The 25,852-nt window shown below is 49.1% G+C and overlaps 1 protein-coding gene across 1 annotated transcript in view; it reads right to left on the bottom strand.

The window, feature by feature from the left end:
• ADCYAP1R1 (ADCYAP receptor type I) overlaps positions 1 to 25,852 on the bottom strand; it is a 64,568-nt gene that overhangs the window by 5,815 nt on the left and 32,901 nt on the right. The window contains exons 13-15 of the mRNA XM_036739698.1: positions 19,867 to 19,950; positions 5,802 to 5,885; positions 796 to 925 (exon numbers count right to left, since the gene is read on the bottom strand). Of these exons, the coding sequence (XP_036595593.1) occupies positions 796 to 925; positions 5,802 to 5,885; positions 19,867 to 19,950 (298 nt within the window). The remainder of the gene's footprint in view (positions 1 to 795; positions 926 to 5,801; positions 5,886 to 19,866; positions 19,951 to 25,852) is intronic.

Below are 25,852 nucleotides of genomic sequence, written 5' to 3'. Positions count from 1 at the left end.
GGATTTTCTTTTCCTTCATTGACAGCAAGAAAGCCCATCTGGATGTGGCTCTTTGGGGGGCCCTGATGCAGCCTGGAAGCCCACATGAGGGACAATTGAGTGCAGATAATGGGAGTGTTGGGAGTTCAGGGGTGATCTTTGTTCTGTAAATATGGGCATTCTCTAGGTTGTTTTACGTGATTTGGCCATCACTCACTGTTCCCCTTCATCATTTACAGTGTCCCCCCTCCCCAAGCAGAAGGTCTGTATCTCCTTCCACAATCCCAAAATCCTGGGACTGAGGGGAATCTCAGAGGCCATCTGATCTAGCCCCTTAATTTGAGGAAGCTAAAACCCAGAGATGGTCAGTGAAATTCTGTTTGGCATTCAAAGCCCTCCATAACCTGCCCCTTATACTACCCCTTCCAGTCTTTTGACACCTCCCTCACTCCATGTACTCCTCAGTACAGTGACTGCAGCCTCCTGGGTGTTCCATGAACAAGACTCCATCTCTGGGCTCCAGGCATTCTCTCTGGCGTCACCCAGGCCCAGAACGCTCTCCTTCCTTGGCTCTGACCACTGACCTGCCTGGCCTCCTAGAGCAATCTGCTGGTCATCTCCATGCATCTCCTCTGTATCTTGTGTGTACCCAACCGATTGCTTGTTGTCTTTCCCACTGGACTGTAAGCCCCTTGAGGGCAGGGGCTATCTTTTGCCTTTCTTTGTATCCATAGTGCCTGGTGCTTTCTGAGTGACTGCCCAAGGTCACACAGCAGGTTGGCAGCAGAGGTGGGAGTAGAACGCACTCTTCCATACCTGGAAGGATCCTAGTCCCAGCTCAAACACGAGTCTCTCCCTCTTGCTGACGTTCTCAGGTGAGAAAGCAAACACCGTGTAGTGGATTCCAAAGAGTGGGATGAGCAGCAGCGTGGAGCGGGCCAGCCTCCTGCCAAGAGAAAGCAGACCCAGCTGGTTCAGACTGCCCCAGCAGGAGGGGGACCCCCACCCAGACACACACGCACAGGCATACACAGGGGCATCTTCCACCTTCCTGCTGGCCTTAGCCCTTAGCTCAGCGTGGAGAGGACACTTCCAGTTGGGGCTTCAGGGTGGCTAGATTCTTTAAGGATACTCCAGAGAAGGGAAGGAGGCAGCTTGGTACCCGTGTCCCTCTCTTCTCTTCATTACCATGAGCCCAAGACAGTGGGAATTGTAAATGCATAAGTGGAGCCTGCTCTCCCTGGGAAAGCTGTGGGGAATTCTCTGCAAGAGGAAGATCCTTGGGTTCAGTGGAGGATCCTTGTGTGAAGGGGAAGAGCCTTCTGGAAAGCAAAGAATATTTGTGCATCGTAAACAATCCCCTGTAAAATGACCTCTGTGGATCCTCTGGCCCTGACCCTTGGACCCTCTAAATATGCTGGTCTCATCCCTTTCCTGTATCTAGCTATCCAGATGTCTGCATATTGGGCTTATTTAAAGCAGGGTCTGCTTTTTTTTTTTCCCTCTGAGCTTCAGGAAGTGTATACTTAGGGAAGGCCCCTGGGGGCTGCCTGGAGGATCTGAGGGGGAGCAGAGAAGATGGCTGAGAAAACTCAGAAGGAATTGGGGTTTCTTTGCTGGGGCAAGAGAAGGCTGTGGGTGGGAAGAGGTAAATATGAGCATTTCAGAGCTTAGAGCAGGTACAATGGGTTGGAGGCACAGAAGTTCTGAACTTTCACTGGAGCCAGAATGAGAGGCAACTCCTCTATAATGAAGCATGAAGCATTTAGGACAGATATTAGGGAGAAATTCCTGACTAGAGCCTTCAGAGTTGCCTCCAAAGGGAAGCTGGAAATCAAAATTGAAAGCCACAGGGTTAGAGCTAGAAGGAACCTAAGAGAACATTTAATCCAGTCTCTTCATTTAACAGGGAAATTGAGGCCCAGAGGCCCATGGTCACATAGGCAGTAAGTAGAAGTGTTAGGGTCCAAATTCTGGACCCAGGGCTCTTTTCCATGGGCCACACTGCCTCTCAGATTGGCAACTTCGTTTAAGAGGCTATGATGGGATAACCCTCAGGGTTCCCTGGGAGCCCAAGAGCCCGGGGTTAGGACTGGGGCCTGCTCTGTCTAGAGGTCAGTGCTTGGCCTATGGCAGGTACTACGTTTGGGGAAGGCCAAACATTTTTCGGGCCTTATTGTACTCTGCAGATGAATTACAATAATAATGGTGATGGCAGCACTGGTGATGATGGCAGCGGTGATGACCATGGTGATGGTGGTGGTGATGATGGTGGTGGTAATGGTGATGATGGCCACGATGATGGTAGTGGTGATGATGATGATGACGATGATGACAATGGTGGTGGTAGTGGTGACCATGGTGATGATGATGGTGGTCATGGTGATGATGATGATAAAAATGATGGTAGTGGTGATGATGATGATGGTGGTGGTGATGATGATGATGGTGGTGGTGGTGATGATGGTGGTGGTGGTGGTGGTGATGATGATGGTGACGATGATGGTGGTGATGATGGTGGTGGTGGTGGTGATGATGGTGATGATGGTGGTGGTGGTCATGATGATGGTGATAACAATGATGGTGGTAATGGTGATGATGGCCATGATGATGGTGGTGGTGATGATAATGATGACGATGATGATGATGGTGGTGGTGATAATGGTGGTCATGGTGATGATGATGATAAAAATGATGGTAGTGGTGATGATGATGATGATGATGATGATGATGATGATGATGGTGGTAGTGGTGACCATGGTGATGATGGCACAATGATGACAATGATGATGGTGATGGTGATGGTGGTGATGATAATGATGATGGTGGTAGTGGTGACCATGGTGATAATGATGGTGGTCATGGTGATGATGATGATAAAAATGATGGTAGTGGTGATGATGATGATGGTGGTGGTGATAATGATGGTGGTGACCATGATGATGATGATGGTGGTGATGATGGTGATGATGATGGTGGTGATGATGGTGACCATGGTGATGATGGCACTATGATGACAATGACGATGGTGATGGCGATGACCATGGTAATGATGACGATGATGGAATACATCTAGTCCAGCCCATGCCTGGGCAGGTGTTCCCTCTGAAGCAACCTCGACAAAGGGCTGTGCAGCTTCTGCTTAAAGACCTCCAAGGCTGGGGATCTTGCTACCTCCTTTGGGGACAGTACTCATGGTGGAGAAGCTTTTCTGCATTCTCTTTCTCCAGCTCCGGGCACTGCTCTCTGGGGCTAAGCAGAACAAGGCTCATACTTTCTGCAGAGTTCCAGTACAGCCTACTTACTGATACTCAACCACAGTTATCAGTCCCATCCCCTTACTGCTTCCCTGCCTCTCCCCAGATTGCTTCCTTCTCTAGGGGTTCGTTTAACCATCTCTCAGATGACATGGATCTAAGTCCTTCCCACTCCTGGTTACCTCTTCTGGATGCTCTGTGGCTATCGCTGTCCTCTGTAACCACCCAAAGTTGAATACCAGATTCCAGATGTCATATTGACCAGGGAAGAGGGGCTCTTTCCTCCCTGATCCTGGAAGCTTACCCTCTCCTAATGCAGCCCAGCAGCCCCCTCGCACTTCTGACTTACATTGAGTTTTTGGTCCATGGAAACCCTCAACCCCAGGTCTTTTTCAGATAACTTCCTCTTAGACCAGACCTCCCCATCTTATACTTATGAGGATGATTTCTTGACACTAATTATAAGACTTTATATTTATTCCTATTAGGTTTTCCCTTCTAAACTCCAGCCTGACAAAATCATGGCTGTTATTGCCCTCAGCTTTGTTCATCTCTAAGTTTGACAAATATGCCACCTGCAACATGGAACCCTGTGTCATTTTATTGGCGCCCTTCCAAGGTCTCCCATCCCAATGATACCACTGACCTGCTCAGCTAACAAGACTTAAGTACTTCTCAGCATTAAAAATTAGGAACTTACACACACACACACACACACACACACACAAAAAAAACACACACACACACATGCACTCAGGCACGCACACAGACATGTACATCCCTGGTCAGCATAAAAAGTTGTCCAGAAACAAGAGGCTAGACAGTCACCCTCTGACCCCACCCCACCTTGCATCAGAGGACTAAGAACAGGGAATTTCTTTCTCTTAAGAGTGGGGAGCAAAGGCCCCCATTGGGCCACATGCTTCCCTGGCCCAGAGGCATTGACTGGCTGGATGTGCGGGGCCCAGAATTCCTCCTCCTTTGGAGACCCTCCACTTGCCCATGAGTTTTGCCCATCACAGGACTGGGCACATAGTAGGTCTTTAATAAATATTTGTTGATTGAGTCATTCTCGGGGGTCTCAAATGATCTGTCATTCATACCTAGGCCAGGCAGAAACTGAGCAGCCCCCAAGGAGCTTGTGAAGCCCAAAGGATAAAGGGGGAACATCCTTGGGGAGGTGGAGCGGGGTCCTGAGCACTTCAGCTCAAGGGAGAACAGGGAGGCCTGGGATGTGATCTTGTCCCTGGCCTGAAGTTCAGAGATACAGATACAGACTCATGAGAGCCAGAAGGGATGCTGAGCCTGGAAATGAGGGATGCTGGAAGGAAGAATTAGATGCAACCGCCAAATCACTTTCCTCAAGCATAAATCTGACCATGCTACCCCCCTGCTCTGTCAGCTTCAATGACTCCCTATTGCCTCTGGGAGAAAATGCATTCTTTGGGCTTTCCAAGCGCTTTCCAGCTCATTTGTACATTGCTCTACCTTTGGCACCCCATGGTCCAGTCAGAGTAGCCGTGCCTCTGTTCTCCACAATCAGCCTGCTGTCTTCCATTTCTGTCACTTCCTCCTGGCCGTCTCCCATGCTTGCAATCTTCCCCCACCCCCAACCCAGAATCGCCGTCTTTCTTCAAGGGCTCCTGTCTGTGAAGCCTTTCTTGCTCCTGCCCCTCTCCTCTCCCAGTACTAGTGGCCCACCCTAATGACGTGGCAGTTATGCTACAGACACTTGTGGATGGGCAGGCTGTCAGCTCCTTGAGCACAGGCACTCTGTATCCCCAGCAGGGAGTTAAGTCAAATCAAAAAGCCCTTATGAAGCTTCAATTGGTTGATTAAACTTGTTCAGACACTGGAGACAGCCGAGGCTGATGGTAGAGAAGGGGACATGGAGAGATTGGAGTGCCATGCCAGGAGGGATTTGATAACAAGGAGAGGGGAACCCTGACGCTGGAGTTCCAAGGTCTGAGCTCAGATCCTGACTCTTCTATTCGCTCTGGATCTGGGATAAGTCACTCTGTGGGCCTCAGTTTCCTCATGACCCGGGATCAGAGTTGCCAAAGCAATGGACTTGGACCCTTCCAAACTGTGGTGAGCTCCCTATCCCTGGAGAGCCCCCCACCATATGGCTGCTGGAGAAGGGATTCTTGGACTAGCCAGACCCAAAGATTCTCCTCTAACATTAATGCCTCAGGAGATTACCCATGGGGAAACTGAGACCTTTCCCCGATTTTGTAGCTGGCTAGCAGCAAAGCTAGGGTTTGATCACAGCCATCCAGGGCTGACTCCGGGAGTTTGGTCACTGTCCCTCCCCTGCCATCACATCCCCCCTCCTTTCCTTTCTTCTCGTTCCCTCCCTTCCTGACCCAACCAGTATGGTATTCCAGCAGGCGCACAGACCCCAGAACATAGACGTGCAATGGGTGGGGGGAGGGGGTGGAAGGCGTGTGCTCTGGGGCCCAGCGGGTGTGAAGCAAGTACTGGGTTGGCAGCTGCAGCATGCGCTTCCACCTCCCTCCTCCTCCTCCCCACTGCCACCCGCCAGCCACGGTCATGCACACTTACAGAGTAATGGTGGACAGTTCTGACATCTTGCAAGAGTGCTGCTGAGCCCGGTTTGGCTTGCAGTAACATTTCTGCACGCAGTTGCTGGGTGCGACAAGATTAGCGCTTCCGTCAGCTGGGGGAAACTGAGGCACATTCGTTCAACACTTTTCATGGATATAGCATCCAAATGCCACTTGCTGGTCAAGCCATGGATGGGAATGGGGAAGCAAAGGCCCCATGCAGGAAGAGTGGGCCACACCAAAGCACGTACATCTAACAACACAAGCATCACTGGCAGGCAGGAACGCAGACTGGGAAGGTGCATTTATCACCCGACATGTTAAGAAGGCAAGATATCTTGATGGCATCTCATGCAGCTGTTCAGGGCCCCAAAGGGGTTTGTGGAACCCCTCCAAGGATAGCCACAACCCTGGGCTGTAGTATCAAGCTGGAATCTCTAGTCTACCCTGGGGCATGCTCAAACACAGCAGCGCTGGGGTCAGGCAGGGAACAGTAGGGGAATCCTCACTTGTGCAGGACACAAAGGTCTCCTTGCTCCCTTCCTGCTTCCCCTCCTTAGGTGCTCACACCCCTAATATTCGAAGATGCCTCGAAATAATTGCTGGGAAATTTGAAATTCTCCATAAAATGCCAAGGAAGGCCGTGGGATTATGAGAAATATAGGAGGCGAAAGACAAGGAGATCACGCCCTCTGAGAACTCCTCAAGCGCAGTCCTAATAGTAAACGCTCATCTGAGGGAAGAAGCTACAGAAGTGTTCCAGTGGGAAAGCCCCATGCCGCCTGAGCCTGGCCGCTCACTCCCTGCCTTCTCTGCCTCTCCCCGAGGACTAGAAACAATGGGGGGGCAGGAATCCTCCCTCTCCGGGGGATACTCGTGCTAAGTACTACTCCCACTTAGCCCTTGGGCCTGAACATTCACGCTCCTCTCCTCCTTTCAGGGGCAAAGAGGAAGGATTTCATTCAAGAACTGGGATTTCTTTTTCATTATAAGACTGTTCTCCAACCCGAGGTCTCTTTCTTTATCTTGTATGGGCAAAGTTTCCATGGACTTTTCCTGATTAATTCTTGAAATAGTTTCTGATCTTGGATCTCTATGTCTTTGTATCTACATGTGTGTGTGTCTCCTGTTCTTAGTCATTAGAAGAACAGTCATTGGCTCTTCTCTCCTTCTCATCTAGGACTGGGAAGGCTGACCGAGCAAACTGCTCTGAGTCGAAGGACCCAAGAGTCAAAAGGTGATTTAGAGCCCATCTAGCCCAAACTGAACCCCACCTGAACAAGACTGACCTCTTATCCAGCCTTTGCCCGAGGAGTTCTAGTGAGAAAAAACCAATCGTCTGGCACAGCACCCAGTTCTGCTTTTAGATATGTTTAATTGTCGGGGAGCTCTTCCTTACATCAAGACCAAATTTTCATCCCTGCAGCCTCCACTTGCTGCTTCTAGTTTGGATGTCTGGGACCAAGCAGAACCAGCCTGATCCCTCTTGCATGTGGCACCCTTTTGGATACCTTAATGTAGCTGTCATCTCACTCCTAAGTCCTCTTCAGGGTCCACATTCCCATTCCTTCAACCAGTCTTCACAAGGCATTCCATAGTTATCTCACCCACCTAGACATTTCTCTAGACATTTTCTAGCTCCTTTATTTCCTTCCTAAAATGCAGTGTGCAGAACTGAGCCCAGGACTTCATATGGAGTTTGACCACGGAAACCATGACCTCTATTGTTTTGGACACAATGTTTCTCCTAATGTAGCCTAGAAGAACATTAACTCTCTTGGCTGCCATGGTATACTGTTGGCTCAAATCCAGCTGGTCAGCCACTAACCCCACTTATCTTATTCACAGACGCTGTAATCTAGCCACATGTCCTCCATTCATCTTGGACTTATAAGATTTATTTTTAAATATGAATTTAAGACTTCATATTTATCTGTGTCTTGGTTAAATTTCACATTAGTAGATTCAATCCAAGTCCGGTGGCAGCTTTCTGGATCTCAACTCTATCGTCTACTGTGTCAACCATTCTTTCAAGCTCCGTGGCACCTTCAGATGTGATAACTATGGCTTCATCCAGCTCATCGATGCTGAATATTGAACAATGGCTAAAGACATATACCTGGGGCATTCTATTCAATGGCACCTACAAAGTTGTCATTGAACCATTAATGACTTTGCCTTTGGATTGATCATTTAACCAGCTCCAAATCCACTTAAATGTCCTATCATCTAACCCACATCTATCCATTTTGTCCACAAGGATAGTGTGAGAAACTTTGTCAAGTGCTTTGTTGAAATCTAGTATGTTGCGTCTACAGCACTTCCTTGATCTGCTAGAGAAGAGAATGAATTCAATGTGGCATGACCTGCTCTTGGTGAAGCCAAGGTAGCTTTTTGTGATCACTGCTCCCCTTTCTAAATGTCCACAAACCATCCCTTTTATAACATCTTCTAGAATTTTGCCAGACTGAGAAGTCAAACTTTATGTCCTTTAGCTTACCAATTGTTTTCTCTTTCCTTCTCTGGGGTATGTCAAAGGTCACTGACGCGCCCAGCAGTCATATCAACCTGATCTTTCAGTTCCCAAAGATGTGTAGTTGGTCTGGACCTGGTGACTTATCCTTATCAAGAGCAGCTGAGTGTTCCCTTATGATCTCACCCATTTCCTGTCTTGACTCCAAGTTTGTTAGATCAGAGCCAGTCTCTCCTTGGCAGAGAAATGTGTCCATACTTCTAGGGATCCATGATCTCATCCATGTAGCCTCTTCCTCCATGGTGTAAATGACAACCTGTCCAGCTTTCTCGGCCCATCCTGCTGTCATGGCCCCACCCAACATACTAGGGCTCTGGCTCTAGTCCTATTACAAGTGCACCAATGAGGCCATCCATCTGGTATCACCACACACCTTTGGAATGAACGACAAGCAAAACCAGAATGGAGTTTTTAAACCTTCTCACTATTATCGGCTGTCAGCACACCATAGCCCCCAAACAGCTGTCCTGTCCCTTCTGGGCTCCTTCTCTTATCCACAACATAGCTACAAAGACCCTTTCAGTCCTCCTCACCATCACCACCAGCCTCAGCTCATTCTGGGCTCTCCAGCTCCCAACATGATTCCTAAAGGATTCTTTAGTTGTTATCTGCCCTTGTTTCTATCTTGTATACAGTGGTGATGAGCAATCTGTCCGGATACCTCTCACTTTCCTCCTCATGTTTGGTCTTCAGAGTTTCATGCTGGAGTTGAATTCATGCTTCTTCAGCTGACTTCCCCCACAGAGCTGCCATTGCAGGATTCTTCCTGTTCCTTGCCCTGGGGCCTCCTCAGCCCAGAAGTTCACTCCAACCCTGTGACTCCTCCTCAGTGGCTGATTTCTCCCCAAACCTTCATTTTAAGGAAAGTGTACAGGTCAATCATGTCTTCATTTCTCTTTGGGCTCTGCTACATATAGCCTAGATTTTTTCTGCCATAGTCTGGCATAGATACCCTCTTCCTCCTGTCCTTCCAGCTCCCTTTTATGTGCTGCCTTCACCTATTAGAACGTAGGCTTCATGAAGGCAAGGACTGTCTTTTTCTACTTCTTGTCTTTATAATCCCAGTACTTGGCATGGGGCCAGGTACGTAATAAGGACTTAATAAATACTTGTCGACTTGACCTGTTGACTCCTCTCAATGAATCCTTTGAAATTCACTTTCCCCAGATCTAGGACACATCTTCTCTTTCTGTTCAAGAATTCTGAGTGGCGGCGCTCAGCATCCCAAATGTTCTTCTCAATCCCAAGAGTGCTCAGGTCATCCTTGGTGGTCAGACTGAGGTTCAGAGCAGCAATTCCACCGGCTGCTTCCTCTGCCTTCTGAAGATGGAAATGATCATTGACCCGCAAATGTATCAGCTGTTTGTCTCCAACCAATACCTAATGTCCAGGGCAGCTAGGTGGCACAGCGGATACAGCACTGGGCTTGGAATCAGGAAGACTCATCTTCCTGAGTTCAAATCTGGCCTCAGATACTTCCTAGTTGTGTGACCCTGGGCAAGTCACTTAACCCTGATTGCCTCAGTTTCCTTATCTGTTAAATGAGTTGGAGAAGGAAACGACAAACCACTCCAGCATCTCTGCCAAGGAAACCCCAAACGGGGTCATGGAGAATTGAATATGACTGAAATGACTCAACAACAGCGATGTCCAGATGTTTGCAAGCCCTCATCACCACAGCTTCCTTCATCTATTGCCCGGTCTATAATCTGTTTCCTGAACTCATCTAATTTCTTCGTATGTCCAGCATCAAACCCTAATGACCATGTCGCTCCTATTGCTTCTTCCACCTATTCTCACCTACATGTTCTCCACCATGACCTTCCTCCTCCCCACGTTGGGTCTCTGGAATTCCTTGCAGGAGTGTATATGTTCTACTCCAAAATGGCCTCCCCTCCCCCCTCCCCCACCTCCTTCCTTGGTCCTTTTCCTGGTGAATAGGCTTCCAGAATTGGAGTCTAATCCTGAGCTCCATGCCCTAAAGTCTCAGGGTCTCCTTAGGTTAAGGACTGTAGTGCCCCCTGCTCCTTATGCACACTTGGTACATTTGTGTGTGGTGATCTGAGGGCCTAACTTATCCTTGGACAGGGCACACTACACTAGGAAGGGTTCAGGAGCCCTGGAGCTCAGATCCCAGATCTTGACTCTGTCTTCCACCCCAGAACCTCACTAACTCCTTGTGCTGGGCCTGCCTTCTAAATGGCCCTACTACAGTCGCTCTTCCAGCTCTGCTCTCCATGACTAGTGGTCTGTGTCCCAAAGTTTGGTCTTCTTCCTCCTCTTTCTCCTCTTCTTCCTCCTCCTCCTCCTCTTTCTCCTCCTCCTCCTCTTCCCTTTCTTCCTCCTCTTTCTCCTCTTCTTCCTCTTTCTCTTCTTCTTCCTCCTCCTCCTCCTCTTCCTCCTCCTCTTTCTCTTCTTCTTCCTCCTCCTCCTCCTCCTCTTTCTCTTCTTCCTCCTCCTCCTCTTTCTCCTCCTCCTCCTCTTCCCTTTCCTCCTCCTCCTCCTCCTCTTTCTCTTCTTCTTCCTCCTCCTTGCCCTCTTCCTCCTCCTTTTCCTCCTCCTCCTTCTCCTCTTCTTCCTCTTCCTCCTCCTCTCCTCCTTTTCCTCTTCCTCCTCCTCTTCTTCTTCCTCCTCCTCTTCCTCTTCCTCCTCCTCTCCTCCTTTTCCTCTTCCTCCTCCTCTTCTTCTTCCTCCTCCTCTTCCTCTTCCTCCTCTTATCTTCTTCTCCTTCCCTCCCCTCCTCTCCTCCTCCCTAACATTCTATCAATAGTGTGTTCTTAGAAAGCTGCTACACTGGATGGGATCAGATAGATGAACTCACATTAAGATGTGAATGACTGACATTACCTTGTACGAAAATTCACATTCAGCATAACAGATGCTGGATCAGGAGACCAGAGTCTCAACCCTGCTATTATTACCTGTGTGACCTTAGGATACATCTCACCCTCTGTGAGCCTCCTCTTCCCCTCCGTAGAGCAGTGTCCCTTGTGCCAGACCGTGTGTAGCCCTGAAAGCGCTAGAAGGTCTACAGACGGGGAGAAGAGCAGGAAGCAGGTGCAGAGGCTGAGGTTTGTCTGCTGCCAATCAGGGAGGATGGACTCATCATCCCAGCCCCAACATGGCGCCGATATGTGTCTATATATATTGGGGTGGCATTGAAGAAATGAGCTTTAGGGGAAGAAAAAGCTCACAGTGAAGATTTAACGAAAGGTAAAAATGATTTCCCAGTCGGGATTCAGATATAAAGCGCAGACTCGCTCTCAGCTTCGGGAATTCCTCTGGAGTTTCTTGGCTACCTGGCTGGAGGCGGGGGCTTCTAGCCCTCAAGCGTGCATGAAAGGAGCTGTAGCTCTCCTCTCCAGAGACAGGCTGTCTAGCCTCTGCACCGCAGCTACAGTGGCGGAGCACTAGCAGCCACACCGAAGACCCTTCCCTGCCCTCTCTCAGAATGACCTCGGACTCATCTTCTGTACATCTTTGTGTTCTGCACACCCTCTCTCACAGTGGTGTGCGCTTCTGGAGAGCAGGGTCTGTTTTGTTTTGGACTTCACATCCCCAGTACTTATCTCTGTGCTGGGCATACAGTAAGCACTTAATAAATGCTGACTGATTGGTCCTTAGTAACCAGGATAGCAGTGAAGATACAGGTTCTCGGGAAGGTTGGAGGAGTTAAGAGCCCTGGAAATGTGCTCTCTGGTTGTGATGCACCCTCCACAGTGGACCCTGGCAACATGGCCTCTTGGGATGCACCCCTTCACTTTGTGTGTTCTCCGTGTGCTCACGCCCATTGGCCATAGAGCATCTCACGGGGGCATGTGCCCCATGGGGGATTGGGGATAGAGGAAATCTCTTTTTGCTCACTTATTTGCTATGCTGTTTCATTAAATGTTTTTGTTTTGCTCTGAAGCAATGCAGCTTTTGGTTAATTAGTAAAAGTAAACACGCTGATAAGAGCTCATAAATGATTCTTTTGAGTGGATGTCAGGAAGGTCTGTGTGTGTATGTGTGGGGGGGTGTCTATGTGTGCACAGTCAGGTGCTACACATAAAATGGAGATAATGATGCCAGAACTGCCCAACTGCCAAGCCTGGCACGGGCATCAAAGGGCACAACGGACGCAGGGCTGTCCATCCAACATCGAGCATTAGGATCTCCCAGGCTTGCTGGGAGCATCGCATGAGTGCATCTTTGGAAGATACTTCACAAGTTGTAAAGTGTTACAGAATGATGATAATGACGATGATGATTCCAATTTTAGTTCCAGAGTGGGGGGCACCAGCTCCCCTGCGCCTGCTGCCTCCTCTCCCTCGCACTGTGTCCTTGCCTCCTCTGTGCCAAGTGGACCAGCTCCTTCTCCTGTCCTGCCCCTTTGCAGACCCCAAATTTTCTCCCTGTTACTTGCAGAACCTCCCTTTGACAGAGTGCCCTGTGTATGCTGGAGACAATGCTGGCCTGCTTCAGTTCCAGCCTCCAAATCTCAATTCATAAAGCCTCTTTTCTCAAAATTCCTAATGACTAGGCTTTCTCTGTCAGGTGCTGGCCTCCTTAGAAGGTGATAGCCAAGTCAGAAGGCTTTGGCAGGTTTTCTCTAAGGGCAGAAAAGCCTTGGGTTTTCTTGATAATATCGTCGTGCTCTAGAAGTCTGTCCTCTGAGGTCAATGAGGCACATGCCAAGGGAGAAATCTGTGTGTGTGTGTGTGTGTGTGGGGGGAATACAAAGTAGATAACCTTCATGGAAACCCAGTGGGGGAATGAGAAGAAACCTTGGGGAGAAGTTGGGGAGAATGCTGGTGGGAATCTGGGAGAGCACACACTGGCAGGGACTTTGGAAAGGAAACCCAGAAAGAGACCTGGCAGATTTAGGAGGTAGAACCTATGGGGAATATTGCCTTCCCCAAGACCCCCATTTATTGCACTTTGGTCCTTTTTGTTATACATAAGGTGTCTCTCATGTATGGTTAGTGCAAATAGGCAGCCATTGCTCATGGACAATAGACCAGGAGATAAGTGGCATGAGGAAGGGCACCCACAGGACGTATAGGTTGAGGCTGGGAGGGTGGGAGGCAGGGAGGCAGAAAAGACAGGGATGGTTGATAAAAAAGGAGTGAAGAAAGGGCAGTATGTCGTTAGGAGAAATTCTTGACCTCAGTCTGAGAAAGGGCTACAGAGGGTGGCTTGGAAGAATTGAGGAGACCCTATGGATGCCTGTGAAGAGAGATAGGGAGGAGTCTCTTAAAATGGAGGTCAAGAGAAAAAAGAAGCCTGAGTGTGACTGCCTAGAGAACAGGCTCAGACTGAACTAAAGGAAAGTTAGCTCATGGCACTTCTAGACTCAGCCAGGCTGCTCCTCCCACAGAAGACCATTATGAGGCACAGCTTTGGAGGACCTGCCAAAGCTTCTATTCAACTGGCATGATCTCTGACAACCCAGGGTCATCTCCATGCCAGGATGAGGCATTGAGCTATGTCAAGGTTCAAACCAGATAACAGGTGGGAGACTACTTTGGGGAAGTTTGCTGTGTTCTCTGTGTCCATGTAGGGGGTTGTCACTCCAGAGGGCTGTTACCACATTCTGTTCACTCAATATACATTGCCTTGAACTTGTGTGGATGCAGCCATGGACAAGGGTGTCATGGGGATTAAAATGAAGACAGTGATTCTGCTTTTGACTTTTTGGGGAGAAGGCTCTGAGAGGAGTAAGAGATGAAAGGTTTGAGTCGATTAAGAAGGAGAAAGAAATTGAACCAGTATTGGAGTGGTTTGGGCTAGTGAAGAAGAAAAGAGATGGAAGGAATTGAAAAAAAGTCAAGAACAATCTCCAAGTTGGATCCAAAATTCTACTTGACTTCTGTGAGAAAAGGGTGAAGAAGGAGCAGGACTGAGAATGGGCAAGGAGGACTGATGTGTGAAGGCCTCAGAGAGAAGGGCAAGGAGAGGACAGGTGCATGGACAAGGAAGAAAAGAAGAATGGCGGATGTATCCTCAGATTGGAGGCTCTTCCTTAGGAGGAGGGAATTCTCTTGAGAAGGAAGCAGCTGTTTGTCTTCCAAAGGTGATCTACTAGGACCACAGAGGCTTCCAGGGGAGAAAGTACCCAGTGAGGGACAGAGGAAAAGAGAAAGAGTGGTTGGTGATTCTTTGCTGAAGGGAACCAAGGCGACCATGGAGAGGTCATTCATCTTCCTAGAGCATAACGTATCCAAGGTACCAGAGAACCTTCCAAGACAAGCCACTTCTATCCACGTGGGCAAAAATGGTACTGCCAGGAGGAACCTAAAAGTATGGCCCAAACTAACAAAAAAGGGCAGGAAAATGAAGACCAGAGTGGTTTGGATTGTGTTCCCCTCACTGCTGTCCCCCAAAGGTAAGAAATGCAAAGGACAAACAAAGATTTGGGGAGTGAATAGCTTGCTAAGAAGGTAGTGTCTTGGACCCCTGAACTATGGATTAAAATGCAAGAATGCTGTAGTCTGAGGCAGAGATGAAGCATGCTTAAGAAAGACTGATAATAATGAATGTGCTTGCTTTCTTAAAAATGTAAACAAAAGAGCTTTTCAATAAAGCAGGATGGAAGAGGGGAAAATCTTTTTTGTAATACACCAAGCTGGATACCTCAGAGAGGAAGTGCAATGAAGGAAGAGAATGGATACGGGTGAGTTCACTAGATAAAACCCAGGAAAAGAGAGAGTTGGAATGCCTCCGGCTTCAAAGGTTTACAAGCAAATGCCAAATGTTTATGCAAAAAGTGACAGGAACTACAGGTTCTTGTTAGTGCAAAGCAGGCAAATGAGACCTCATGGTTATCTTTGAGACTTGGTAGGATGGCAGCCATGATGGGAATATGGCTCTGGATAGGTGGATCTTATTGCAAAGAGACAGGACAGGTAAAAGTAAGGGTGGGGCAGGACTGTATGTGAAGAAGGGATTCTTATACCTTCTTTCTTATACCCAAGGAGATGCAGGAACCAGGGGATGAAAACATGATGAAGAGCTCTTGGATGAAGGGCAAGAGAGAGGGAAACAGGTGATTTTGTCAGGTATAAACCACTGGGGCAGAAACAGGGAATAGATAAGGACCATGAGAAACAACAGACCAGAAGCCTGAGTTAGAGGCAGGATAGAGTGGTGATGGGGGAAAATTATTCAGACATCTGCTGGAGTACATTCTCTCTGTGAGAAGCAGAAGGGTTCTTAACTTCTTGATTTGCCTTAATGATAATTTAATTCTTCAGGGAGCAAGTAACAAGGGGGAAATTGTATATTGGATTTGGTCCTCAGGATCAGGGAAGACTGGGTTGCTGTAATGGAAATGCTGGGAAGCCTGGGGAGAAATGACCACTCCCTCCTAGAATCTGTGATAGAGAAGGAAAGGAAAGATGGACATAATTAGATATGCACCCCAGCTTTAGGGAAAATGGATTTCAAGGGGTTCAGAGGAAGGATAGGCAGGGTGTTGTGGAATAAAATTCTGAGGAAGAAGTCAGTCAAGGAGGGATGGGAAATGCTCCAGAAAGGAAACAACCCCAGTGAGGAGAAAGAATGGGAGTTCCTTAAAGAGACTGTTAGGGACACACTGGGAACTCACCAGCCCAGAGATATAAAAGCTACGTAAAGAATATGGAAGAAAGGATGGGTTACGAAGGATAAATCAAGAGCCTGGCATGGTCCTATAAAAACAGTGTCAGGAAGGCTAAAGGTCAAGACGGACTGAGGCTGGAGTGGGGAGCTGAGGGTGACAAAAAGTTGGGGTTTTTCTGCTGGATTGGGAGAAAAATGAGGGTCAGAGAAGTGGTGGAATCTCTGCTTGGGTTGTATGGGATAATGAAACCTGTTAAGAGGGAGAAGCTGGAGCTGCTCGATCCTCACCTTGCTTTTCTTTTCTCTGCCAAGGAGCATGATCTCTGCACTAGAAAGGACAGACTAGAGATGGCAGAGCAAATGCCCAGGATAAGCAAGGAGACAGCAATGGAATGGAGACACCTTACACCTCTGGATGAATTTGAGCCACTTGCCCAAATGGACTCTAGCCACAAAGACCTGTTCACTGGGACTTCTGAGCCACTGTTGATGACGTCAACGAATCAAAAAGCATTTAGCAAGTAGTCCCTGGAGCCATGTGATTGGAGAAGTGTCAGTTGACCAATTTTGCCTTTCTTTGCCTCCCCCATGCTTAACACAATGCCTGGAACCAAATCAGAGCTTCGGAAAGCATCCAGAGAGCACTCTGAAAGCACTTTCTTAAAGCTCTCTACAAATGTAGCTATTAACAAATATTTGTTGATTGACCGGCCAAAAAAAGGTGGGGGGAGGGAGGGGAGGCGAACAGAATCCGTAGTTACTGACTTCAATTCCTGGGGAAATTCTAGAATGGGTCACTAAAGAGACAGTCAAGGAGTGTCTAGAAAAGGAAGCCACTCTAAGAATGCAAAGGAGACACGTGATTTCATCCAGAAGTGGCCACAATGTCAGATTTGTATGAGCTAAGGCAGAGAGAAGGGAGTCTGGCCAACACCATGAGCAAGCAGCCAGGATTCCAGAAGACTCATTGCTCTCCCAGTGACAGAGGGCATTGGGCTCAAAGTGAAGACTGAGACGCACGTTTTGGGAGTGTGGCCAATGCAGGAATTTGCTTGGCTTGTCTCTGCATGTTTGTCATAAGGGGTTTTGTTTTTCTTTCTTCTTCAAGGTGGGGATGGATGGGCAGGACATAAGATGAACAAAAAAAAAATTAGTTTTAAAGAAGAATTTTTTAAGAAGGAACAGGTCATCCCAGACTAACCTTGTTTCCTTTTTTTGAAGGAGTTAGCAGACTATTAGATCAGGGGAAGTCGACCTATTCTTTACCAAGATTTCAGCAAAGCCTCTGATGAAAGTGTCTCAGGCTACTCTTGTGAAAAAGAAGTGGGTGAGAAGATAATATAATTAGATGGACTTGGAGCTAGTTGAATGATAGGACTTAGTGGTTAACTCTGAACTTGGCTGGTCCCCAGTGAGGTGCCACAGGGATCCGTTTGACCCTTCACTGTTTAACTTTTTTTGGGGCCGCAGAGCAATTGGGGTTAAGTGACTTGCCCAAGGTCACACAGCTAGTAAATGTGTCAACTGTCTGAGGCCGCATTTGAACTCAGTTCCTCCTGACTCCAGGGCTGGTGCTCTGCTCTCTGCACCACCTCACCACCCCTGTTGTTTAACTTTTTAATCAATGACTGCGATAAAGACATCTGCTAGAACACGAATCCATTCTGCAGATGATACAATGCTAACATACTTCATCATAGAATCAGGTTATTCACCCCAAGCCTAGGAAGATAAAATTCAAGAATAAATACATTTCTGTGATGAGATTTAAAAAACCAGCTCCAGACATACAGGAAGGGAGGGGCATGTTTGAGATCGAATGGGTCTGAAAAGACTCCAACAACTAGGGTCTTAGTGGGCTGTGACCCCCTGAGTCAGCAGCGCCAGCAGAAGACAGGAAAGCTCATTGGCCCTTGGGCTGCCCTGAGAAGCATGTCTAGCTCCCCGGAAGGAACAAGGAAGACAGAGGCCCTCCATCCTCTGCCTTGTACTCCCACACAGGCAGGATGTACATGGGTCTGGACACCTTCATTTAGAAATGAGGTTTATAACTAAAGATTAGCCCGAGGAGGGCAGCCTGGATGGCCAGGGGCTGGATTCCAGGTTATATGAGGACCAGTTAAAAGAAGTGGGTATGCTTAGCACGGAGAAGAGAAGACTGGAGGTAGGGGGATATGAGAGCTGTTTTCAGGTGTCCGAAGAGAAATCGTCTGCAGAAAGGATGAGCCTCCTCTGTTTGGCTTCGCAGGGCTGAATCAGGAACAAGGGGAGGGGCAGAGCAGAAAGGCAGATTGGGTCCAGGTCCACACAGATCTTCTCGACTCCAAGCCCAGGGCTCCATCCCCTGATCATTCTACAGTTAAGCTGCTGACCCATCACATCTTTATGTCTTCCTGCTAGTCAGAGAGCCCAGTGGTTAGAGCGGAGGGCTAGCAAGGTCATGAGCTCCACACCTGTCTGAGGCCACAAATGCCCGACTGCCCTCCATGAACCCCATTCATTGGATCCACACAGGCTACATCCTCGAGTTCGGAATGAGACAGTGCTGAGGACTGTCAGTGACCTGTACAAGATAATAATGGCAAATGGGACGGGTGCCACAGGGCCGGGGGAGGAAGAATACTGGCCTGATTTTTAAGAAAGGCTAGAGAAGAGAGTCTACAAACTAATGGTCCATGGGTTGGACTTGGATTCTTGGCAAAATCCTAGGCTACACTATGAATGGCACAGTTGAGAAATAGCTTGGAAAGGAAGCTGGGGCCTCAAAGAATAGGTCAGAGTACCCTTGAGGGCCAGATGGAGAAATCGAGCCCACAGTGGCTACAGTGCAGGCAGGTGGGCGAGGAGCTGGCCAAAGAACCAGACCACCAGAGTGGTCATTAATAAGGTGAGGTTCGCTCAGATGGACATGTCTTGTGGCACGTCTCAGAGATCTTTCCTTAAACCTAGGATTTCAGTTAGGAATTTGGATGAAGACGTAGATGGTGGGCTTATCTGTGTTTCAAGCACAAAGCTGGGGGAGCAGGGAGGAGTCAGGGATAGGCCATAATGATGGGCCGAATTGAACAAGGTAAAGTGCAAGAGAAATCAATGTAAAGTTTAGGTTGAAAAAAATCAACTTCTCAAGCCCAAAATGAGGGTAGAATGGCCAGATTAAGAGTCCCTATAAAAGAGATCCAAGGATTACTGGATTTTAGGCTCAATATGAGTGAACTGTGTGAACAGCTACCAAGAAAATGACTCATCTGGGGCCACCTAGTATTGGGAATGGGAAAGCAGTGATAGCCCTCCTGCACTCTGCCCAGGTCAGACCACACTTGGGCTGTGTGTTCAGCTCTGGGCACTACAGCTCAGGAAGGACAAGGTGATCTGGAGGTGATGCAGTTAGAATGATGGAAGCCATCCGCTACGAGGATCGTCAGAAAGAACGGGGGTGCTCAGTCTGCGCAAGAGAAAACTGAGTGGGCACAGGACGGCTGCCTCCAAGTATCTTCAGGAGAAGAGGAAGTGTGGAAATCTATGTGTTCAGGTAGATGAGGAAGAAGCATAATTAACCTTGTTCTTCTTGGCCTTGGAAAGCAGAACCAGGAGCAAAGAGCAGCAGCTGCTCTGAGGAGGGATTTCCTAACAGTGAAGGAGCAGGCTGCCTCAAGAGGTGGCACGCCCCACCCTCCCTTCGGGTCTTCAAGCAGAGGCCCCGTGAACCCTCCTTGGGAAACTGATGGGTGAAAACCTTGGTCAGGTACAGGCTGGATTGGACAGCTTCTGAAGTCCTTGCCAGTTCTGAGTCTGTGAGTCAGAGAAGATTCTAAATGGCTCAGTGTAGACCCACCCCCAGTGGTGGAGACACAACTCTGAAAGTGTGTCCTACTGGTGGGGGGGTCAGAAGTGCCATCTTCTTGTAGGAAGGACAGTCCATTACCACTCTGAGCAGCTGAAACCAACCTACATCAAAGGGAGTGAATGCTGGTCTGAGGGCAGAGGCAGGGGGTCCTCTTGGAATTTCTCAAGGAAGCCAGGATTTAAATTTGTTCTGGAAACAAATGAAAAAACCAGAAAGCCATTGTGGGCAGACCTGAAGGAGAGGCTTCCCCCACTTGTCACTTCAGCCCTTTGGGCTTGGCTCAGCTGAGTGTAGCTCCCAGATTCCCCTCCCTGCTCTCACAAGGCCATTGATTGAGGCTCCAAGTCATGTCTCCCCAGTCTAGACAGGATGGGACCTGGTCAGGAAATGCTTGTGCCCAGCTTGTGCCCCTTCATGGCCCAGATCACCTTCTACCTTTTCAGCAAAGCCCACCCATCTTCCCCAATTCCACCCTCAGAGGGAAAATATGTAAGAACTGTCTAACAACTTGGAGCTGTTCAACCTCAGAATAGTCTGTCTCCTCCGAAAGTAATGAGCTCTTCATTACTGGAGTATTCAAGCAGACCACTATAGCAGAGAAGCTTCCAACACTGTTTGGATTAATTTCTTTCAGGTCCTTTTTAAATCTTGGTTCTCATTCGACTTGGGAGAGGGCTAAGGGGGCGGGAGGAACAGTTGGGCAGACAGCTGCTGTTTAAAGGCTGGCCAGAACCTAGCGATTTCACAGAGGAGGCTGGGAATTCCTCTCTCCTTCTTGGGAACTCCCCACTCCCACAGTGGAGCAGCCTAAAGCCACTTCTGCTGCCTCAGCACCCTCCCTCCTTGGTCCTCCTCTTTCTCCTCCTCCTGTACTGCTCTATCTTTCCCGCCTCAATTCATCAACCATACATGTTCCATTCAGAGACAGAACTGTGAGGACACACTTGGCTGCACTTGGGTGGTTTGCTGACCTGCTAAAAACTTGCTTCCTCACCATCTTCTCAGGAGGAGGCTTGGATGGATGCCCTTCCATCCACACCCCCGCTCATTGAAGATCTGGAACTTCTGCAGTTGGGCAGCCTAGAAACCTGCCTTCTAGGAAAAAAAGGCTTTGCCGATCTGCTCAGAAGTGGCTGCCGAAGCTGGCGAGGAGCTTGATGCCCATGCCTCAGGAGCTGCACTGTTTGCTATGCTTGGAGCCAACCCCGTCACCTTGCCCCATATGAACGATAGATGAAGTCTAATGACTCCTATCTGGTTACTCAGGAAGGTCTGAGCTCCCACTGGGACCAGCTCCTCCAGCCCTGGGAGCGATCAAGGAATATTCCTGCAGCCCCTGGAGGCTTATGTTAGGTTTTAGATGTATTATCTCATTTGATGTCAGAACAATTTTATGAGTTAGGGAAATTGAGCCTTGGAAAGAAGTGATTAGCCCAGGTCCCAGCAGGATTTGAACCCAGGAGTTCCCCGACTCATTCCATCATCTGCCTCGCAGGGTCAATCCCACACATTCTTAAACACATCAATGTCCATTTCTTTGCCAACTTTCTGGGGCCTCTCGATTTCTAACAGGAAGCTGCTACTCTGAGCAGATGAAGTCTGAAGGTCCTCGGGGTTAGACTCCCATGGGGGCCAGGGGGTCACTTAGGGAGGAGACCAGGCTGAGCCCCCTAGGCAGTGGCAGACCTCCTCTGCATGGCCTGGAGCAGAGAAGGGTCACTGAGCTACGGGCTCATGTAAGGGCTCCAAAGGAACCCTGGGCAGCTGCTCAGAGGGCCCAAGTGGACTGGCATTGGTGAAGGGTTCTCATCAGAAGTAAGGAAGAACCACATGACTCCTGTGGGAAGGGGAGAGGCTCAAGTCTAGGCACAGGTAGCTGAAGTAGAAGTGGTAGCTCTCCCTAGAGATCCTGGGTGCTTTCAGCTGCCCAGAGGCAGAGGGCTGCCCCCAATGCCCTGAGCCTAGGGAGAGGATGCCTTGATTCGTAACATGTACATAAATGCTGAGCAGGACTGGGCAAGTTGCCTTAAAAAAAAGACTAAACAACACAGGGAAGAAAATGCCAATGAATGGAACAGGTGTGGCTCTCTCTCTCTCTCTCTCTCTCTCTCTCTCTCTCTGACTCTCTCACACATGCATACTCTCTCTTTCTTACACTTTCTCTGTCTCTGTCTCTCTGTCTCACATACACACATACTCTCTGTCTCTCTCTCTGACTCTCATGCACACATTTTCTCTTACATTTTCTCTGTCTGTCTCTCTCTCACACACACACACACACACTCTGTCTCTCTTACATACACACATTCTCTTTATCTCTCTCTCTGTCTCTCTCTTTCTCTCTGTCTCTGACTCTCGCACACACATTCTCTCTTACACTCTGTCTGTCTCTCTTGTTCTCTCTTGTTATACACATAGGAAAAACAGCTGTGAGGAAACTGAGTTTCTGTCCTTTCCCTTCCCCAGTGGTGCAGCGTCCCAGGCCTACTTCCAGACCACCCCCAGGTGGGTGATGGCATGCTTTGCTTCCTTAGAAAGGGGAGGCCAGAGGGATTCCAGGAGGAAGAGGCTCAGGCAGACCCTCTCCATGGTAACAGTTTTCCAGGTAGGGCAGAGTTGCTGGTCCTGCTGTCTTCCCAAGACCCTAAGAACTGGGAGTTCTCCCTTTCTCCATGAATAGGGAAGAATGTAAGCTTCCCACAGGAGAGTGTAAGCTCCTTGAGGGCAGGGATTGCTTTGTTTTTGTCTCTGGCTATCCTGGGTTTAGCACTTAAACCAAGCTTGTCGGAAGTCTGAGGGACCCGGGGAGCCAGCTCTTCCAGAGAGTGTCCTGGAGCCACATGTCTGTGGGAGCCCCACCTCTCTCTTCTGACCCACTGCCCTTTCTGGGCATGGGAGCCAAAGAGACTTTGTGAAAGTCTTGAAGATGGTCATTCAAGGAGTGGTCATTGGTCAGATGTGCATCTTTTTACACAGAATGAATGGGCCTGTTGTTTGTTCTGTGGGCCCATCCTGCAGCCCCTCCAGGCTCCCTGGCTTGGGAAGCTTGGCCAGCCCCAGATCCTCAGACAGGACAAGACAGGAGAGACCAGGTGCTGCCAGTTATTTCTTGAGTTTTCTGAACTGATGAGGGGGGAGATGAAGGCAAGCTCATAGCATACTTAGGAGGCTTTCCAAGGAGGGAGGTGTGAGTGGAGGAGTGACGAGAAGCAGGAGGAGATCCCGACTGTGGCTGAGGGGCCCAAGGAACTGCTGGGGATTACATTGGAGAGGTCAATCATCTGTCCACTTGGTGAGGTCCATGCCCCACTGCAGGCCATCTGCAAAGCACAGGGAAGGGGACCTTGGGACAGAAGGACCCCCATCACCACACGTGAATGTGTCATGAATGATAATGGAGAGGAAGAAAGGGGAGAAACTTGGGAAGACTCCAATGGGCTGATACAGGGTGGAGTGAGCTGGGCCAGAAGAACCAGGTGTACCAGGATCCACTGACATAAGGAAAATAGCATTGAAGGACATCAAGACACCTATTGATGGAATGACTGGTTTTGACTCCAGCAGAGGACTGGAGGTCTTCAGGTGAGGGCCTTGGGGACCTATGTATGGTTTTGTGCTGGTCAATATTTTTATTGGTGACTTGGGCAAGGGAATGTATGGCATCCTTATCAAGGCTGCAGAGGCAAGAAGCTGAGGGCAAGAGCCAATAGGATGAATGTAGAATTGGGATCCAAGAATATCTCAGCAGGATGGAAGTACAGACCAACTCTAATAAGTCAATAGGAATAAATGTAAAGTGTTCCATTTGGGTCCAAAAAGTCAATGGGATAAATAAAAGATAGGGAAGTGTGTTACAGCAGGAAAAAGCAATGTCTGGAGCCTGGCCACATGATAATCTTCCTTCTCTCTCTCTCTCTCTCCTCTCTCTCCCCATCTCTGTCTGTCTTTGCCTCTTTGCCTTTTCCTACCTATGCAGCCTTGGGAAGTTAATTCACTTAACTTCCTGGGCCTCAGCCTCCTCACCTATAAAATGAGGAGGCTCTACTTGATGGCCTCTGGAGGCCCTTCCAGCTCCAGATCTGTGATCCAAAGCATTACGAGGATAACTCAATCACCACTACTGCGGTCCAAGGCGGGCCTAGCATACCAGGTTGGCAATAGGGAGCTATTGAAGGTTCTTGAGGAGAGTGTCTCAGGAAGATCACTGGCAGCTGTGTGGAGAGGAGAGGCAAAGCCGCTGGCCAGGACTTGTGCTAAGCCCTCACCGGGGTGGGAGATGAGGGGACTGGAGACCAATTAAGAGGCTGGCTCAGCTGACTGGAGGCACAAGAGGCATCTGGACAAAGGCAGAGGCCTCAGCAGGACTGGAAACAAGGATAGGGGAGGGCTTGGGGAGGTGGGAGGAGCACATCCTGCTGGCTGGTGGGGGGTAGTGAAGGAAGGGGAGGGAGAAGACAGAGGGGAGGCTGGGACAGACGTGGGAGAGTCTGCCGAGGCCTCTGAGGCCCCAAAGAAGTGAGAGGCAAGCTCTGGACTCGGGAGTTCCGATGTTTGAGCCAATGCTGGATGATGCTATGGCCAGAGAAAGGGGCAAGCTTGGAGGAGCAATAAGGGAGAGAGAGTGTGTGTGCATGTGGGTGTGTGTATGGTTACGTGTGCATGTGGGTGTGTGTGGTATGTATGTGTGTGTGTGCATGTATATGCACATGTGTATGTATATGTGCGTGTGTTTGTGTGTCTGTGTCTGTCTCTGTGTATGTGTGTGTGCCTGTGCGTATATGTGCATGTGTGTGTGTCAACCAGTGAGTTCTTGAGATGCCAGCTTGTGTTGGTAAGCAGAATGGGCTCCTCAGCCCTTAGTTCAACAAGTGCCCTTGAAGAGTTTGACTTTTGCTCCCTTTGAGTAATTCATTGAGCCTTCCTAGGTGCTAAGCCCCAGGCCCAAACCGCTATTAGGCGTAAAACCTTAGTGGGTGTGAATTGGCAACTAAGGTGGGGCTAACTCCAGGGAGGGCCTAGTTTACGTGTCTGGGACGCAGAGCCTCTTTGTGATGATTCTAGGTCACGTGGGTGAGTCGCATGTGTGACTCACCCCTGATGCTGAAAAAGATATAAAAACCAGGGGTTGGCTTTCTCTTCTTTGGAGCTCTTACCCACAGCCATGATGGTGCATGTGTCTCTGGGCCAGCCCTTGTTCTGAGCTCCCGGGCTGAACCTAGATGTTGGTAACTATGAATCTGTATTTGGTCTGTCTGTTGATGTTTGTAATTTGCTCTGAAGTTCAGTGTGCTGGTCTCTTCCCCTGAACTAAGTGAATGATATTTGTGTGCTGAATTAAAGTAAGCTTGCCAACCCCTTCACCTTGCTTTCCTTAGTTAAGCAGATTAAAAGAATCTGTGCTGTTGGCAGCTTTCCGGGTGCTGGCTGTGGGTGGATCTTACACCTCCACAGAAGTTGCTAGCTGGATTGTGGAAACACAGCTTCAAGATGCTAACAGGACATCCCAGTGGTGCTTGGCGATGCTGAGCTCAGGGGGCTGGCTGGAACCATAGGAGAAGCCTCCTGCCCGGGGGCACCGAGGGAGGTTTAGGCCTGTCAGGGGATGGTGGCCTTTCCTGGAAGGGCATCCAGAGGAAGACGGCCAGGAGGGGAGAGGCCTGGAGAGCTCAGGGCCTGCTGGGATCCATGGAAAGATCGGGGGCTGTTAGGCTGAGAGATGAGGTCTGGTGGAGATGCTGGGACAGGAACTTGGCAGACTCAGGAAGGACAGGTGCAGCATTGCTGTTCTTTGCTTCAGAGGCAGAACAAGAAACAGGGGAGGGATGCAGGGAGGTGCCTTGTGACTCTTCTTAACAACCAGAGCTGTCCAAAGTAGACCAGGCTGTTTGGTAAGGTAGTGAGGTCCCCATCACTGGGGGTTCTGGGAGCAGAGGCTGGATGACTGCAGAGGATTCTCATTCAGGTCCCTCCCCAACCCTGAGATGGGATGGTTCTGGGCATCTTTAATGAACAAGGCACCAAAGGAAAACAGTCCTTTGTTTGGCCCTGAATGGGGAGAGATGATGGGGCAGGCCTGGGGAGAAGCCATATC

Source organism: Trichosurus vulpecula, chromosome 9 (assembly GCF_011100635.1).
Source record: "Trichosurus vulpecula isolate mTriVul1 chromosome 9, mTriVul1.pri, whole genome shotgun sequence".
Classification (NCBI taxonomy): Eukaryota; Metazoa; Chordata; class Mammalia; order Diprotodontia; family Phalangeridae; genus Trichosurus; species Trichosurus vulpecula.
This window is presented reverse-complemented; position numbering and strand designations above follow the sequence as displayed.